At 53.0% G+C, this 17449-nt stretch overlaps 2 protein-coding genes and 1 pseudogene across 12 annotated transcripts; 2 read left to right on the top strand and 1 right to left on the bottom strand.

Moving 5' to 3' along the window:
- Positions 1–38: 38 nt before the first annotated feature.
- Tradd (TNFRSF1A associated via death domain) lies at positions 39–5394 on the bottom strand. Its single transcript, XM_075977240.1, has 5 exons — positions 5266–5394; positions 2031–2189; positions 1198–1475; positions 925–1117; positions 39–800 (listed from the first exon to the last, which is right to left on the bottom strand). The coding sequence occupies exons 2-5, from the start codon at positions 2179–2181 to the stop codon at positions 511–513; spliced, it is 912 nt and encodes a 303-aa protein (XP_075833355.1). The 5' UTR covers positions 2182–2189; positions 5266–5394; the 3' UTR covers positions 39–510.
- Positions 5377–17061, top strand: LOC142852429 (heat shock factor protein 4). Of its 11 annotated transcripts, none has more exons than XM_075977220.1 (16): positions 5377–5465; positions 8206–8399; positions 9414–10125; positions 10639–10722; positions 11997–12105; positions 12212–12339; positions 12434–12558; positions 12796–12871; positions 13010–13074; positions 13489–13591; positions 13977–14101; positions 14220–14447; positions 15945–16050; positions 16138–16203; positions 16328–16397; positions 16721–17058. In XM_075977220.1, exons 2-16 carry the CDS (start codon positions 8248–8250, stop codon positions 16873–16875), a joined length of 2304 nt encoding a protein of 767 aa, XP_075833335.1. In that variant the 5' UTR covers positions 5377–5465; positions 8206–8247; the 3' UTR covers positions 16876–17058. The 11 variants fall into 11 exon arrangements, 9 of the variants coding, with proteins under 9 accessions (XP_075833335.1, XP_075833334.1, XP_075833337.1 ...); XM_075977219.1 differs by having other exon boundaries at positions 5412–5465; positions 8209–8399; XM_075977222.1 differs by lacking the exon at positions 5377–5465 and having other exon boundaries at positions 7524–8399; positions 12434–12499; positions 12800–12871; positions 16721–17060.
- LOC142853205 (U6 spliceosomal RNA) lies at positions 15689–15744 on the top strand (annotated as a pseudogene).
- Positions 17062–17449: the final 388 nt, after the last annotated feature.

The raw sequence follows: 17449 nt of genomic DNA, 5'->3' as shown, positions 1-17449 counted from the left end.
CTAACCCCAACCTGAGCTGGACCTCGGTATTTCCGCAAGTCTGTAAAAGGGTTATATTTTATTATCGTTGCAAAGTGCTTAGGTCCACGTTGAGTATGAGCCAAGGGCAGGGAAGTTTCGTGCATCCTGGTCGCAACAGTATTTACAGCACCTTGATTGACATCTAGACCTCAGAAGGTTCAGGTACTTAGGGTGAGTTGTAGGAAGTCCTATTTTGGGATGGGAAGACAAGGACATCTACACTGTCTCCATCAAAGAATTTATGGTAGAATCCTCAGTGACAGAACCCCCGAGGCTCCTTGCCCTTGCCTGGCTCCTGGGAAGGCGGTCGGTTCTGCTCCAGCAGCGAGGCAAAGTGGGGCGAGGGTTGGGGGTGTATGCTCTCCGAGTCCAGTGCATGGGAAGTAGTCAGCAATAGCAACAGCAGCAGTAAAAAGACCTCAACAGCCACCGGTGGGGTCCAAACCCTGGCTGAACTGCTGATTGACTGCCCTTCCCACTGTACCAGACCTAGGCCAAGCCTAGCAGATCCTCTGCAAGACTGGTGAGCTCGTTCTCCTCCAGCGCCTCCACCAGGCGCTGCAGCGTGGCACGACGGCCCTCGGCTTGTATGAAGCGGCTCAGCAGCTGGAAGGCCTGCTCATACAGCCCTTCTCGCTCGTATTCATAGGCCAGCGCGTCGAGGGCAGGATCCCTCAGTGCTCGACAGCTACTCTGCAGCGAGCGCCCCACCCTGCGCCATTTGAGACCCACTGAGCGCGCGAACGTCTGCTGGTCTTGCAGATTCAGTGGCCGGTTCACTGCGGAGAAAAGTGAGGAGAGGTGGGTGAGCACCGGTTCCCTGGAGCCGACATCCTTCCGAGCCTCCCTGCGGATCCTTGGGCCCAGCCATCCAACCTCCCCGCTTCTGCTGGTGAACCTCACCTATGGGCTGACCATGGAACAGAAAAGTATGGCAGGCCGCCGGCAGTGACTTCTCCTCGGCCAGAGAGGGAACTGGGGACTTTGAAGCGGCTGAGTCAACCTGTAAGGCTTCACTCGAATCAGTGCGGTCGCACGTCAGTTTGCGAAACTCATCCTCCAGTTCTGCGAGTTCCTCATCCCGGAGCCGGTCCGGCTGCGCAAAGGGGTGCACAGTAAGTGCGGCTTTTGGCCACAAATCCCCTCCCATCCCATCCTAACTCCATATGACAGCACCTTCTGGGCTAAAATGTAATTTAAACACCGCTCCTCGTCGGTCAGCAAAGGGTCCAGCTGCTCTGCCCCAGCACGCAACTCCAGTTCCAGCCGCACCGCTTCCTGGGCAAGTGCCGGGGCCATGCACCTTTGCAGCGCGGTGCGCAGCGCCCCCTCGCGGTAGGCTTGAAGGAACCGGCCGCACAGCAGGCGCCCGGAGAACCGCAATTGCACGACGAGCTGCGGGTCGCTGCAGTGGATCTTGAGTATCTGCAGTACATCAGGGCTGTCCGCACTCTCTGCAGAAGCGAGCAGTCAGGCCACAAGCTGTTCCCAAACAGGACTTTTCTCCAGAACAGGAGGCTAAGCCCATACATTGCCAGACCATTCTCCCGACCCTCAAGCAGCTACAGCCTCCTGTGGTCTCTGCCCTGAGAAGGGAAAGGGGAACAGACAGAAAGGACAGCTACGGGGAAGGGTTTGAGCGAAGAGCGCGGCAGTGAGAGAGGAAAAGAAGACAGAAAAGTGCAGTTAGTAGCAAAGAGTGAACTGGTTGATCTGAAGTGGAAATGTATGTACGGCAAAGGTGCCTTAGAAGAGCAACAGGTATATCTAGATAGACACGGACAAGTGTACAAATGTCTACACTCAAGGACACATGTGCAGGAAGCAAAGACTGCAGACCCCACACAGCCAGGGGTGCTCCCTCTCTCCTGATACCTCTTCCAACCCCATACCAGAATGACCTTTTTCCTGAAGGTGTCTGGGCCGAAACCCACAAAGAAAGTGGGGCCTCAAACCCAGTTCTGCTCACAAAGTCCCAGAGTCGCTTCTATGCCTGTCCAGCCACACACCTGACAACGCAGTCTGCAGCGCCTTGTATATTGCCGCCTTCTTCTGGGGATCTGTGTAGGCTTCAGACAGAACCACCTTGTCCAGGGAGGACTCCAGAAACAGGTATGCACTGCCCACCCACTCTTCATGCCCATTCTGCCCCGCTGCCATCTCGCCTCCTAGAGATGCAAACAGATTATCTCCAGACTTAGAAACAAATATCCAGCCTCAGGTGGCTCAACTTTCGGCTCTGCTCACAATCCTGCCCAGGCCGACCCAGACTTGAACCCAGGATTGTCCCTCCACCACCTGCGACTCTAGGGTAACAGAGGTGGGCCCTGCAGCAGGCCCCAGGACAGTAGGTCCCTTTCACCAAAGCTGACAAAAGACATCTTCCTTCTGGATGGTCAGATTCACATCTTAGCTTTGTCTGCAGATTAACCTTAAATTCCTCAAATCCTTTCAGATGCAAAGTACCACGTAGGTTCCCGCTCCAGCCACTCCGTTTTCACTGCCTAGACCCAAGTACGGATGTAAGAAGGCTGACCAGTACACATCCCACTCAGCGTCCATCAAAACCCAGTCAAGACTTGATATAGGCTCAGACTGGACTACAGAAACTCAACTCTGCATCCCTGGTTGGACCACTAAGGAAGTGGCACTAATTTCCCTAGCTTTGGGGTTGAATAGGAGGGAAGAAATGGGTCTCTTTGCTTACTGTTCAGAAAGGATCTATCTGAGGGAAGGAGGGCACCTACATGGAAGGAAATAAGGCCAAGAGATGAGAACATATACATGTAGTATGTGTGTGTGTGAGGGGGAGGGTCTGGCTACACATCCCTGCCTGGTCTAGAACTCACCATGTAGCCTACGTTGCCCTCTAATTCACAGAAATCTGCTTCCAAGTACTGGAATTAAAGGCATTAGCACCATGCCTGACAGGGCAAACACTCTTATTTTTTAATAAAAATTATTACATGCATATCTGGTGCTCATGGGGGCCAGAAAAGATCAGAGACTGGAGTTACAGATGGTTGTGAGCCACTGTGTGGGTGTTGGGAATCTAATCTGCTTCCTCTGGAAGAGCAGTCAGTGCTCTTAACTGTTGAGCTATGTCTTGCATCTCAAGGCATACACTTTTCTTTAAGATGTATTTGTTTTTATTTGCATTCGCGTTTTGCTTGCGTGTATGTCCGTGTGAGGGTGTCAGGTCCCCTGGAACCGGAGTTACAATCAGTTCTGAGTTGACATGTGGGTACTGGGATTTGAACCCGGGTCCTCTGGAAGAACAGCCAGTGCTCTTAACCACTGAGCCATCTCTCCAGCCCTCTCAACTACACTCCCTTTTTTTTTCTTTGTTTGTTTTTTGTTGTTCAAGACAGGGTTTCTGTAGGTAACAGTCTTGGCTGTCCTGGAATTTGCTTTGTAGACCAGGCTGGCCTCGAACTCACTGAGATCCACCTGCGTCTGCGGCCCAAGTGCTGGGATTAAAGGTGTGTGTCACTCTCTTAACCATGGATCCAACTATCTCTGGGACGATCCTGGACTGCTCAGTTATGTAAGTTTGTTATAAGGCTCTTGATTTCTTCAGCTGTTCCTAAACAGATTCCCCAATTGTTCACAGAGAAACAGCTCCCTTGCTCAATGCAGGGATCTCTTCCATCCATTCCCTATCAAAATCCTGCTTCTAAACCGCTAACCCTGGGCAGGGCATCATACACACCTTGCCAAAAGAAATAATTAATTGGCGATGGCCGTATCTGAGTCTTGGCATAGGGGATGCAATTTTTGAAACCCCTCCTCATAGAAAACATACTAATACATATATAGTTACTAAAACAGCATGAAGATTATTGTTTATTTCCGGGCAGGTTGGGCAGTGATTTTAATTTTCTTTGTATTTTGTATATCTATTCTATTTTGTATATATATAATAGACATGTTTCATTGGTTGGGGCCAGGCAGTGGTGGCACATGCCTTTAATCCCAGCACTCGGGAGGCAGAAGCAGATGGATCTCTGTGAGTTCAAGGCCAACCTGGGCTACAAAGTGAATTTCAGAGCCATTACACAGAGAAACCTTGTCTCAAAAAGAAAAAAAAAGAGTTGGGGCATAGTGGGACATGCCTTTAATCCCAGCATTTAGGAGGCAGAGGCCAGCCTGGTCTACATAGTGAGGCCCTGGCTCAAAAAGACAGGAAAAGAAAAAAAATAGGAGTAGGTCTGGAGATATATATAGTTCGCTGATAAAGTGCTTGCCTAGCATGTGCAAGGCCCAGGACAAAAAAAGAAAAAATAATAATAAAAAGAAGACAACGAAAGGAGCTTGCTATGATGGCTTCCTGCCTGTAATCCCAGCACTCAGGGGCCAGAGGCAGGAAGATCAGCCAGCCTATATTACAAAGCAAGACCCCAGTCACTTCCATACTTGGGGTTGAACCCTGGGCCTGTGTATTCTAACCAAATTCTCAGCCACCAAGCTACACCCCAGCACATAAAGGTCTTTCTTTAAAAGTAATGAAGGACGGCCTGGCAGGGGTGGCACACACTTTTAATCCCAGAGGCTGAGTTCGAGGCCAGTCTGGTCTACAGAGCGAGTTCCAGGACAACCGAGGCTACACAGAGAAACCCTGTCTTGGGGGTCAGAGGAAGCGGGGAAGACGCAATTTTAAAAAAAAAACTTTCCACCACGTGTCTTTCCATGAATGCCCTCCACTCACTGCGAGGTTTCTAGGCTGGGTCCTGGGACACCAATACTAATTTAAAAACAAATGCCCCCATTAACGCGTAAGATTTCCAGGGTAAACCCACTTCCGATTAGGTGGACAGACCTGGCGCCCAACTCAAGAACTGAAAGTTTGAGATTCCCAGACCATCAGGACACGCCCCCTGCTTGGCTGCGCCGAACGCGTCCTGGCAGAGGGAGGTTCCCAGACTCCTCGCTACCCCGCCTTCAAGCTGGGGGTTCGCACATGCCGGGGGTCAGGCAGAAAGGAGGCTCTCAGAAGCGTTCCGGGCCAGCCTTGCAGCCAGATCCTCTCTCCTGCAGGGCCTTGACACCCAGTTAGTTGGGACAAGAAACCAACGAAGGTGGAGGTCCGAAGTCCCTCGCGCCTCCCACTGAAGCAGCCCACCAGGCCGCTGCCACCAGCTGGCCAGCAACTGCGTGTCAGCCCCGTGCGGTGCCCACCCAGGGGAGCCAGATCTCTCTCTGCTCCGGCGGCGCCAAGGGAGCCCACCCACTCTCCGCACTAACCTGGCCGCCGCACACTCGCCGGGCTCCGCTGCGCGCGGCTTCCGGGTGTGCGCAAAGACGCAGGGGCGGCGCCCCAGCCCGAGCCGCCGGGTCAGCCCGCGTGTCCCGCCTTCTCCGCTCAGGGCCTCTCCTTCCTGCCCTGCTGTCCTCCGTGGCCAGTCCCCTGCCTCCGGGCAAAGCCCACCTAGTCTGCTGAGCAGGTAAGATAACGACACCCAAGGTTAGATGGCAGGACGAACTGCCCACTGGTCATGACTTTAGCGGATTGAGGTTTTTGAGGCCGAAGGGCCCCAGAGTGAGAGCTGCCAAATTTAAGTCAGTTCCTCGGGTTCGATCAGAGGGCGTCTCCTGGAGATAAGAATTTTCTGGCGCCCCCTAGGAATCTGGTTCGGTGATCTTAATCTCTGCTACACTTTAGCACTTAAAGTGGGGTGCCGTGATTCCAGAACAAGCCTGGCCCGGAATCTCCGAAACTCTAGAGTACACTTGGGACAAATTCCACGAGAAACCGTACGCTTGGAAGACGTGGGGAAATTAAATGGCAAGTGGCGTGGACCCCCAGCACCTTGAAACAAAGCTGGCAGCTTCAAAGAGAACTCACAGCTCCCAACAAACGCCCACCTCCTTCTGAAAGCTGAGCTCTGGAGAAGCTTCAGAGTTCCAGCCGAACCTTAAATAGCTAGCGAGAACCAGGGCTGCGCAAGGGTCAGGGCTCTAACTTGAATAAAAACCCTGAAAGAGCAGTCGGCTCCAGTGCAGCAAGTCCCCCCCCCCCCCCCCCCCCCGTCTGTCACCGAAAGCAGCGGTGCCTGGGGGTGGAGACAGAGCAAAGGAACCTCCCTTTCTAGGCTGCAAGAACACCATCATTTCCTGATTGGCGTGTGACCTCAGACAAAACAAAATAAAACAAAACAAAACAAAAAACCGCTTCACTAGGATTCACACCTGATTAACCCGGCAGTCACTTTCTAGTGGAAGGGCTGGGATGGGACAAGATTCCACAACTTGAAACCTAGGGAGTCAAGTAAAGCTTGTTCAGCAAATGAGAAAGTAGTTTAAAGAACCGTTTAGAAGGAAGAACCGTTTAGAAGGAAGAGGCAGGCGGATCTCTGTGAGTTCGAGACCAGCCTGGTCTACAGAGCTAGTTCCAGGACAGGCTCCAAAGCTACAGAGAAACCCTGTCTCGAAAAACCAAAAAAAAAAAAAAAAAAAAAAAAGCTACAGAGAAACCCTGTCTCAAAAAACAAAAACAAAACAAAAAAAAAAGTTTAGAGCCAGTCTTGGTGGCACATGCCTTTCTTTAGTCACAGCACTCCAAAGCAGAGGCAGGTAGATCTCTGTGAGTTCAAGGCCAGCCTGGTGTACAGAGTGAGTTTCAGGACAGCCAAGAGAACATAGTGAAACTCTGTCTTTAAAAAGGAAGAAGAAAGAAAAGGAGGAAAAGGAGGAGGAGATTGGAGAGATGGCTCAGAGGTGCACAAGCAGCTCTTCCAGGGTCCTGAGTTCAAGTCCCAGCCACCACATGGTGGCTGACAACCATCTATAATGAGATCTGGTGCCCTTTTCTCCTATGCAGACACTGTTTACATAATAAATAAATAAACCTTTAAAAAGGAAGAAAAACCAAACCACAGAGGCAAGAGTATCTTGAGTTCAACACAGCCAGGGCTACGTAGCAGCAATGAGAAAGATTAAAAAAAAAAAAAGAGGAGAAGAAAGAGGGGGGAAAGAAGTGTGTGTGTGGGTTATGAGCACAACCAGAGGTATACCTTTTCCCTTTGGGGAAAATTAATAACATTCTGAAGAGAAACCTCTGCACTTTCTTTTCGTTTGTTTGTTTTGTTTTTTGAGACAGGATTTCTCTGTGTAAAAGCCCTAGTTGTCTGGAGCTCCCTCTGTAGACCAGGCTGACCTTGAACTCTGCCTCCTGAGTACTAGGATTAAAGGGATGGGCCACCGTGGCCAGCTAGCGTTTTCTTTTTTTAATTAATTTATTTAATGTGCATGTGTTTGCATGTTTGTCTGTGTAACATGGGTGGGTGTGCAGCAGCGCCATGGAGACTAGAAGAGGGTGTTCGATGTCCTAGAATTGTAGTTATTATGGACAGTTATGACTGGCCATGTGGGTGCTGGGAACCAAATCTCCACCTTCTCTGAGAGCAATAAATGTTCTTAATTGATGAGCCATCTTTTCAGTCCCCTGTCTTAAAAAAAATCATTTTTAGATTTACATATTTATTTATTTATTTTAGTTTTTCGAGACAGGGTTTCTCTGTAGCTTTGGAGCCTGTCCTGGCACTAGCTTTTGTAGACCAGGCTGGCCTCGAACTCCCAGAGATCCTCCTGCCTCTGCCTCCCGAGTGCTGGGATTAAAGGCGTGCACCACCACCGCCCGGCTCTAGATTTACATATTTTATGTATATGAGTGTTTGCCTGTATGTGCCTGGTGTCCAAAGAGTCTCGAAGAGGTACCAGATCCCCTGCAGCCAGAGTTAAGGACAGTTGTGAGCCACCTCGTGGGTGCTGGAAACCAAACCTAGGTCCTCTGCAAGAAGAGCCAGCTTTCTTGGCTGCTAAGCCATCTCTCCATCCTTTTGTTGTTGTTGTTTTTTAATGATCTGTTTATTCGTGTTTATGAGTACGGAAGTGCTCCATCCAGGGTGACAAGCATGCCGGTGGAGGCCAGAGGACAACTCTCAGAGTCACTTCTTCCTTTCCACCACTGGGTCCCAGCGATAGAACTCAAGTCATTCATGTTGGGGGCAAATGCTTTATCTGCTGAGTCATCCCACAGGCTGGAAGCACTACACTTTTGCAAAGCGCATAGCATCTCCCAGGCTACAAGCATCTCCCAGGCTATAAGCATCGCTATGCCCAAGCGTTGGCATTTCTGAAATACTTCGACCTTTCTGAGCCCAGGGTTCCCTCTTTCACTGCCAGCAGACCCGCCTCCTCCCCCCGCCCCCCCACTCCCGCCACACCATGGTGGAGCCCGGAGAAAAACTGCCAGAGGAAGTGTTGGCGCTCATCTTCCGCGATCTGCCTCTTAGAGACCGGGCTGCAACCGCCAGAGTCTGCAAGGCCTGGGCTGCGGCCACCACCAGCAGTGATGTGTGGCGTGACACCAACATCAGGTGAGCTGCTTCCTGCTGCCACTCCACCTCACGCTTGAACACAAACTCAGTGCTGCCTACTTTATACCAAGTAGTATTGGGTATGTTTGGTTTTGAGCCCAGGGGATTGAACTTGGGTCTCACTTGCTAGGCAAGGATTCTACCACTAAACTCTGACCCCAATCCCCAAGGAGTGTTCTAAGTGCCTTCCACAAATTAGCTATTTAATCCTCACGAGAAGCTTGTAGCAGGTAGATAGCATTATTTCCTTTGCAGACAGGCAACCGAGGTGTAGAGACTTAAAAGCTTGGGCCTGGAAGCTGCATCCAGCAACTGAGTGAGAGAGGCAGAATCTGAACCTGGTGGTCTGGAGGTCCTGCTCCACCTCCACAGACTACTGAGTAAGCCTAGTGCTTTAAATGCCATTAAAAAAAAAAAGTTTTTTTTTTTTTTTAGTTTTTCAAGACAAGGTTTCTTTGTAGCTTTGGAGCCTGTCCTGGAACTAGCTCTTGTACACCAGGCTGGCCTCGAACTCACAGAGATCTGCCTGCCTCTGCCTCCCGAGTGCTGGAATTAAAGGCGTGTGCTGCAGCCACCCGGCCTACCTTGGATTTTTCCCTGGGCTGGAATGCTGGGAGGTTACAGCCTGAGACGCCTCTGAAGACTTCTGAAGAGAAAGGATGGATGGACGTTCCCATCACAGAGAATAGAGAAGGCAGGTGGAACCCACAGTGAGGGGCACATAGAGATGGCCCCTCAATTAAGAGCACAAGCTGCTCTTCCAGAAGACCTGGATTCGGTTCCCAGCTCCCACTCAGCAGCTCATAACCGGCTGTAATTACAATCCTGGAGGATTCACCACCCTCTTCTGGCCTCCTCAGACACTGGGCACACCCGTAGTGCAGACATACAAGCAGGCAAAACAACTACACACACACACACACACACACACACAATCAATACACTAATAAAAAGAAGTTTCTTCCCCATTCATGGTGACACCGCTAATTCCTTTCTGTGTCGCTCTAATGCCAGTTGTGACAGTGAGCTGGAAGACTTGTTGCCACCGTATTTGTATGCCTGCCTGGACCACATTCACAACCTACGGCTGGAATATGAGCCATCAAAGAAGTCCAGCCGCCGAGCAGCCACCGAGCTACTGAGGGCTCTTGCCGACCGAGCCCCAGGACTTCTAGGCCTACGCTTGGAATGCCGCGGAGAGAAGCCACTTTTTGACGCCGGCGGCGACATCCTGAGTGCTGTGCACGCAGTCTGCGGAGCCGCTCACCAACTGCGCCACCTCCACCTGCGCCGCTTGCCCTACACACTAGACGACACGCTGGTGCTTCAGGCTGCACGTGACTGTCCCGAGCTCCGTAGCCTTTTCCTGGACAACCATGCACTAGTGAACAACGTGCAGCCCAGCTCTGTGCTCAAGCTTTTGGAGGCTTGCCCGCACCTGCGCGCCCTTGGACTGCACCTGGCCAGTCTGTCGCCTAAGGCGCTGGAACTGCTGGCCGCGCCACATCGCGCCCCTTTTGCACTCCTGGCTTTGAGGTGCGCGTGCCCCGAAGATGCTCGTGCGCCCCTCCTGCCTGATGAAGCCTGGGCGACACTGCGTTGCCGCCACCCTGGGCTGGAGGTGGAGCTGGAGCTGGAGCCTGCGCTTTCAGACGAGGCCGTAACGCGCGTCCTGCAACCAGCCGTACCAGTGGCTGTGCTGCGTCTCAACCTCTCGGGTGACACGGTAGGGCCCGTGCGCTTCGCAGCGTGCCACTACGCCGAAACTCTGCGCACCCTCGAGGTGCGCGCATCCGCTTCCACCGAGCTGCACACCGCTCTGGAGGAGGTGGCGGCGCGCTGCGCGGGCTTGAGGGAGATACACTGCTTCTGCGTGGTGAGACCCTCGGTACTGGACGCCTTCCGCGCGCACTGCCCGCGCCTGCGCAGCTACACCCTCAAACTAAAGCGTGAGCCGCATCCCTGGCGGCCCACGCTGGTGCGGTGATTGGGCAATCTCACCACTCCAGGACCCGTGCGGTGATTGGGCAATCTCACCACTTCTGGACTGCCCGGACCCCAAGCCTCTGAAAGGACTGAGCAAGTCGCGCAGGCATTCCCCAGCGGCTAGCCCCATCCTTGGGGAGCCCCTTGACTATGGTGCTTCTTGGGGCTTGGGGCCTATGAAGGCATCCAGGCCAGTCCCAGGCTCCATAGATTCACGCGGCCTTCTCAACCTCTGTGTCTCTCCCTATTCTAGGCTTTCCCTCCCTGTCCACTCTGCGCTAGCTCCGAGGCCCAGAACTGGGGGAGGGCAGGCACAAACACAAGCCAAAAGTCAAGGGTGAGTGTGAAGTAAATAAATCCTTTAGTATTTCTGCGTCCTGTAGTCTCGAGCCAGCTCTGAAGGGGAGGGCAGGAAATGCACAGACTGGAGGAGCGTCCGGCCGGACTTGCAAGAATGGGGACCTCGGGGGCTTTTGTACTGTGACCGTGGGAGGTCGGGATCGGTACACTCTATACCCCAGGAATGACCAATTCCCTAGCGTCCGAAAGACAGGGAAGGGCCAGCTTAACCCACCACCCTGTCTATCTGCCCTCCCTTACCTAGGCTTCACTACGTCCACAGATGAACTTCTAGGACTTTCCGAGCCCACAAATGATTTCTGCCCATCAACCCAGAAAGAGAGGGACTTGAGAAGGATGAGACTCGAACCTGGGTTTCCCTCCTCACCTCCCCCCCACCACCACCACCACACACACCTACGTTTCAGCCAGCCCTTTCTCTTTGCTGGTGACCGGGCGGCTGTCCGAGCCCCGCCCCTTGGGTTCGCACGCGGCCCCCGCCTGACCCGGCGCCCAGGGGCGGAGTAGGGCGGGGCGGGCGGCAAACGCAGCACTTTCGCGGCTTTGACAAGCCCGCAGCGGCCGGGCTGGAACGCTGAGCCCGGCCGAGACTGCGCCATGCAAGAAGCGCCAGCTGCGCTGCCCACGGAGCCAGGCCCCAGCCCAGTACCTGCCTTCCTCGGCAAGCTATGGGCACTGGTGGGAGACCCAGGCACAGACCACCTCATCCGCTGGAGCCCGGTGAGGGCTGGGGCCCCTCAACTCTCTCAGTGGTCCCCGGGGGTCCGTCCAATGTCTGTGAACACCCATGTCTACCCAGCCCCCACCTGGGACTGGGCTGTGAGTACCTCGATTCAGCTGTGCCGAGTGGATCACGGTGGAAGGGTAGGTGAGATACATGAAGAGCGAGGGTCCTAGAGCCCAAGGGACCTAGGTAATTCTCACTTGTCTACTGATGAGAAACCAGGCCAAGAAAAGGGAAGGCTGGCTCCACCTCTGGCTCAGGGTCACAAAGTGAGCCTGAGACCAGTCTGAGGTTGACCCCGGGTTGGTACGTGCTCTTTCTTTCTGAGGATCTAATCTGGGTCTGGTTAGGGGTAGGAATTGTTTGTGGTTATGGCAGGGTAGACCTCATATGGTTCTGACCTGGTCATGTCCCACCTCCCAGTGAGGTGCAACCCTGGAGCAGTGAGTGAGTGTGGTCCAGCGGTGAGTGTCTGCCTCTCACCTAGTCTGGTCTCCACCCGATGGGCATCCTTTCCTTCTTGGCAGAGTGGGACCAGCTTCCTCGTAAGTGATCAGAGCCGCTTCGCCAAAGAAGTCCTGCCTCAGTATTTCAAGCACAGCAACATGGCGAGCTTTGTTCGCCAACTCAACATGTGTGAGTCCCTCTACCAGGCCCAGGCGGGAAGCGGGTTGGGGTTACTTGGTGCAGAGGATGGAGCGGCTCACGCCCCCGCCTCCCCTCCCCGCCCACTATTCCCCAGATGGTTTTCGGAAGGTGGTAAGCATTGAGCAAGGTGGCCTTCTCAGGCCAGAGCGTGACCACGTCGAATTCCAGCATCCAAGCTTCGTGCGAGGCCGGGAGCAGCTACTGGAGCGCGTGCGCCGCAAGGTGGGACAAACTGCAAAAATGGGAAAAGGCCCATGTTGGTACTTCTGGCTCTGGTTTATGTGTCCCTGTCCGGGATGGTGTGTCCTACCTACAGGTACCTGCACTGCGAGGTGATGACAGTCGATGGCGTCCTGAAGACCTAGGCCGACTGCTGGGAGAGGTGCAAGCTTTGAGGGGGATGCAGGAGAGCACGGAGGCACGGCTGCAGGAACTCAGGCAGTGCGGGACAGGGAAGGAAGGGTGGAGTTATGGGGGATAGGATACCGGCCACCTAGGGGTTCTGGGCAGGGCCTTCCACTCCTATAGACTAGAGGCTTCATCCAGACAATGGGTTCAGCTCTGTAACATTTAGTCTTGGAAGAGAGACGTCCCTTCTGCTAGTGACCTCTCCATTCTGTGGGGCACGGTGTCTGATTAAACTCGGATGCCTCAGCATCTCCCCACCCCTCTTCCCAGGCAGAACGAGATCTTGTGGCGAGAAGTGGTGACCCTGCGACAGAGCCACAGTCAGCAGCACCGGGTCATCGGCAAGGTGCTCCTCTTCCCCTAGCTCTTATCCTCCCGCTCCTGGGCACCCCATACCTCCACGCCTGTCCCCCAGACCCACCAGAAATTGCTTTTCTATGGTGAGGGGCCTGGCCTGAAGTATGAATTAAACCTTTCTTTTCAGCTAATCCAGTGCCTATTTGGGTCGCTTCAGACAGCACCCAGCAGTACAGGAACCAAAAGAAAGCTGTGAGTCCAGAAGCCTATAGTGCTCACACCCACATTCCCGCTGCCAGGACTCCCTTCCTTGTCAGGGACCCCACTCCAGAGACTCCTCCAGATCCGGACTCCCCTACTTTTTACCCTCAATCCACCAACCATCACCTCCACTTCACATCCCCTCGCCGCTTCATTACCCTCAAATTCCTATGCCCAAAGTCGGCACCCCTGGCTTGGGGCTCAAACTAAGCTCTCTGGCTCCCCTCTAACCCCCAAAGGGCCCCCATCTCTCAGGGAGCCCCTTCCACTCCAGCATGTGACTGATGCCCTGGAAACAGGCCTCAGCTCTGCTGACTGGGCTGCTGGGGCCTGAGGGAGAGAGAGAGGGAGGGAGGGCAGTTCAGGCAGAGAGGCATGGCGGCCTAACCTGCTCACCCTGTACAGGTCCCTGATGCTGGATGAGGGGGACTCATGCTCGGCCTCTGCCAAATTCAATGCCTGCCCAGTCTCTGGTGCTCTCCTCCAGGACCCCTACTTTATCCAGTCGGTAGGTGGTGTTTCCTCCTCTTCCTCTTCTAGGGTGCAGATAGGATTGTGAGGAGCCTGTTTCTTCCCCCTTTATGCTCCTCAAAGATGAATGCCAACATTCTACCAACCAGACCTAGGTTTTTTGTTTTTGTTTTTTGAGACAAGGTTTCTCTGTAGCTTTGGTGCCTGTCCTGGAACTAGCACTTGTAGACCAGGCTGGCCTAGAACTTACCAGAGATCCGCCTGCCTCTGCCTCCCGAGTGCTAGGATTAAAGGTGTGCACCACCACCACCCAGCTTTAGATTCATTTTCAAACCCTGACCTTTAGTCCTGGTTCAGATGGGTGCTGGTTGGGCTCTTCTATAGCTGGAGGTCAAGAGCTTAGTCAAACCTTCTACTTGCAGCCTCTCCCAGAGACTACCCTGGGCCTCAGCCCTCACAGGGCCAGAGGGCCCATCATCTCTGACATCCCAGAGGATGCTCCATCTCCTGAAGGGCACAGACTTTCTCCCTCTGGTGGTGGCAGGAGGTAAGGAGGACAGGGCCTGCCTTGTGGGGACCCTACAGAAAGCGCCTACAACCCAGAGGCCTGTGGGGGTGGGGAGAGGTCAGGGTCAGGGTCTGGTTGAAGCTTTTCTCTGGTGCAGGGTGAAGGGCCTGGCATTGCTCAAAGAAGAGCCGGCCAGTCCAGGGGGGGATGGCGAGGCCAGGCTGGCCCTGGCCCCAAACGAGTGTGACTTCTGCGTGACAGCACCCCCACCGCTGCCCGTGGCTGTGGTGCAGGCCATCCTGGAAGGGAAAGGGAGCTACAGCCCTGAGGGGCCCAGGAGTGTACAACAGCCTGAACCCAGGGGCCCCAGGGAGGTACCCGACAGGTGAGCAGAACCAATGTTGATGGTTTATAGATAGAGTCTCGTATGCTGGCCAAACAAAAGCTTCATCTGTCCTGTGGTAGCTGAGGGCGGACATTGGGCAGCAGACTCTCATGACCCTGACTGACCTGATTTCTCAGAGTATGCTCCGAAGAGTATCAGAATTATTTAGAATGGAAACCCCCAATCAAGTCACCAAGCACCCTGAAGTAGGGCTCTGGGATTTACAGGAAATTAGTTCACTGGCATGATTATAACATATATAACAACCAAGGGTAGCTGGTCTTAGTGGCACAGGGGTGTCAACTTGGGAAACTGAGGCAGGAGCATCACAAGTTCAAGGCTTGCCTGGGCTACAGTGTGAACTCAAGACCAGTGTTGGTAACTTAGTGAGACTCTGACTAGATATAAAAGGAAGATTTGGTGGGATGGTTCAGCAGGTGAAGCCCTTGCCACAAAAACCTCTTGCCTGAGTTCAACCCCTAAAACCCATGTGAAGTGGAGAGAATCAACTCCACACAACTGTGCTCCCTGACCTCTGCACATGCCCCACCCCCAAGACACATAATACCCATCAATAATAACACATAAAATAAATCTGCTGGGCAGTAGTGGTGCAAGCCTTTAATCCTAGTACTCAGGAGGCAGAGGCAGGTGGATCTCTGTGAATTCGAGACCAGCCTGGTCTACAGAGTGAGTTTCAGGACAGCCACAGCTGTTAATGCAAAGAAACCCTGTCCCCTAAAACCAAATAAATAAATCAAAAATAAAAGTAATGGGAAAATGGTGGTTAGGCTGGGGACATAACTCAGTGGTGGAGTATGTACCTAGCGTGCTCAAGCCCGAAATTCAAACTCCAACTGGAATACACATGCACACATAACAAAAACCAAACCAAAAGCCTTTGCTAGTCTTTATACTTATTCTAGAAAGGGGACCTCCGCCAAGATCTCAGGTCTTAGTTAGGAAGCAAAGGCAAATCAAGGCAACCTAGGAAGCTGGGCATGGTGACATACCCCTGTTGTAATTAATGCCAGAACTATGGAGGAGGTGGTGGCAAGAGGGTCAGGAGTTCAAGGTCATACTTAGCTAGTAAAGGTTTGTGGATGGACTGAGCTACACAAGACCCTATGCCAGACAACAACAAAGATTCCCCTTTAGCACCCAGGACATTGAGGCAAGAGGATTGCTGTAAGTCTGAAGCCAGCATAACAAGATGTTGTCTCATGCCCACAAAAATTTTAGTGCTCGCTTCGGCAGCACATATACTAAAATTGGAACGATACAGAGAAGATTAGCAAAAAAAAAAGAAAAAAAAATTTTAAAAAAAGAGAGAGAGAGAGAGAAAAGAAGAAAAAAATCTCCCCTACTAGGGAGGGGGTTGAAGGAAAGTATTGTTTCTTAGCCTGTTCTAGTTGTTGGGGCAGTTTAAACCTGATGATGCAAGTTCCCTGGGAGGTGGATGTCAGAGACCTATAGCAAGCAGTTCTTTGTGCACAGGGGAACTCTGGGCCTGGATCGGGGTAATCGGAGCCCAGAGAGTCTGCTGTCCCCAATGCTGCTTCGGCCTCCCCCTGAAACTGTGGAACCCATAGCACCCATGGATGTGAGTATCTCTTTGCCCGGGCAGGATGTGAGACACACGAAGTTGAGCTGTCTGTGCAGGGGCACCACTCACCCAAGCTCTTCCCAGGTGCTGGGCCCTGGCCTTCCAGGACGAGAATGGACCCTGATGGATTTGGACATGGAGTTGTCTCTGGTAAGAAAGGAGCGGCTGAAGGTTGGTTTGGTTCACGGCTGAAGGATTGCCCCAGTGACTCCCAGCTCTCTTCCTCGACTTCCGGGCTCCCTTCTCAATTGTTTCCTGGGGTTCTCCCATGCAGATGCAGCCCTTGGCTCAAGAGAGAGGTGAGGCTGAGCTGACCGTCAAGGAGTTGAATTCTTCAGGTGTAGGTAATGGTGGAGACGCCTGGGTAGAAGCCACCATGATCTGAATTACCCTGATTGGGCAGGGTAGGTGGCTTAGGCAGGAGAGGGATGACCCTGAATTCAGGCTGCCCTGTAGAGACTTCTAGAGACACCCATACCATCATCACTGTGTGAGAGGAGTGAGCTCAAGAATAATGTTTTAAGCTATATGGTAGTACATACTTTGTAATTCCAGAACTCAGGAAGATCGTGAGCTCAGAGTCAGCCTGGGATGTGTAGCAAGCCCCTGCCTTTAAAGGGTGTGTTTGTATTGATAATGTTACCTCCTAACCACAGCCTACTCCTAGGGAAAGACCACACGCTGGGAACCCCACTCCTGCTAGATGTTCCGGTGGATTTGCAGGGTACAGCTCTGTCAGTGCCTGGGGCTTTAACCCTTTACAGTGCTCCTGAAAGCAGTGCCCCCTACTTGGATCCTGGAGCCAGTCCTTCCTCCCCCTAGACTCCCGCCCCTCTGAAAAAGCCTGGCTAAGGAACCAGCACGCAGCAGCACACCCCTTTAGGCTTCCTGGCGTCTCCTGGGGGGAGTGAACGAAGCCCCCATTATGCAGCACCCTCTCTCCACTACCCCAGTGAGTCTTGCAACATAAACTGCATCTCCCTACTCTTGTTTCTGGTCTCTCGTTTTTTCTGTCAACCAAAGACAGTGGATAACGACTTTGCATTCGGACAAGTGTCCAGATGCAGACAAGTGTCCGGATATTTGGACTTAGAAACATCCTAACACTCAGACTTTCATGGAAGCCCCCCACCTCGAGAATGGTGGTACTTGGAGGGCCAGTGCCGAAATCTTTCACTTGCACTGAGATGCCGGCCACTGTATCCTCCAGGAGGCAGGCGTTTCTGCGCCACGTCCAGCTTCTCTATGCACGTGTCTCTGACTCTGGGCAAATCGGTTCCCTTCTCTAAACTTATCTGTGACAGGCAGAGGAAGGAGTCGTAGAAGGACAAATTAAAAGCACCTAGCAATTAGAAGGCCCAGAGTGGGCTGGACACGTGGGACCGTAAACAGAACT

This window comes from Microtus pennsylvanicus, chromosome 6 (assembly GCF_037038515.1).
Source record: "Microtus pennsylvanicus isolate mMicPen1 chromosome 6, mMicPen1.hap1, whole genome shotgun sequence".
Lineage (NCBI taxonomy): Eukaryota > Metazoa > Chordata > Mammalia > Rodentia > Cricetidae > Microtus > Microtus pennsylvanicus.
Note: the sequence above shows the minus strand (reverse complement) of the source record. Positions and strands in the feature narration are given on the sequence as shown.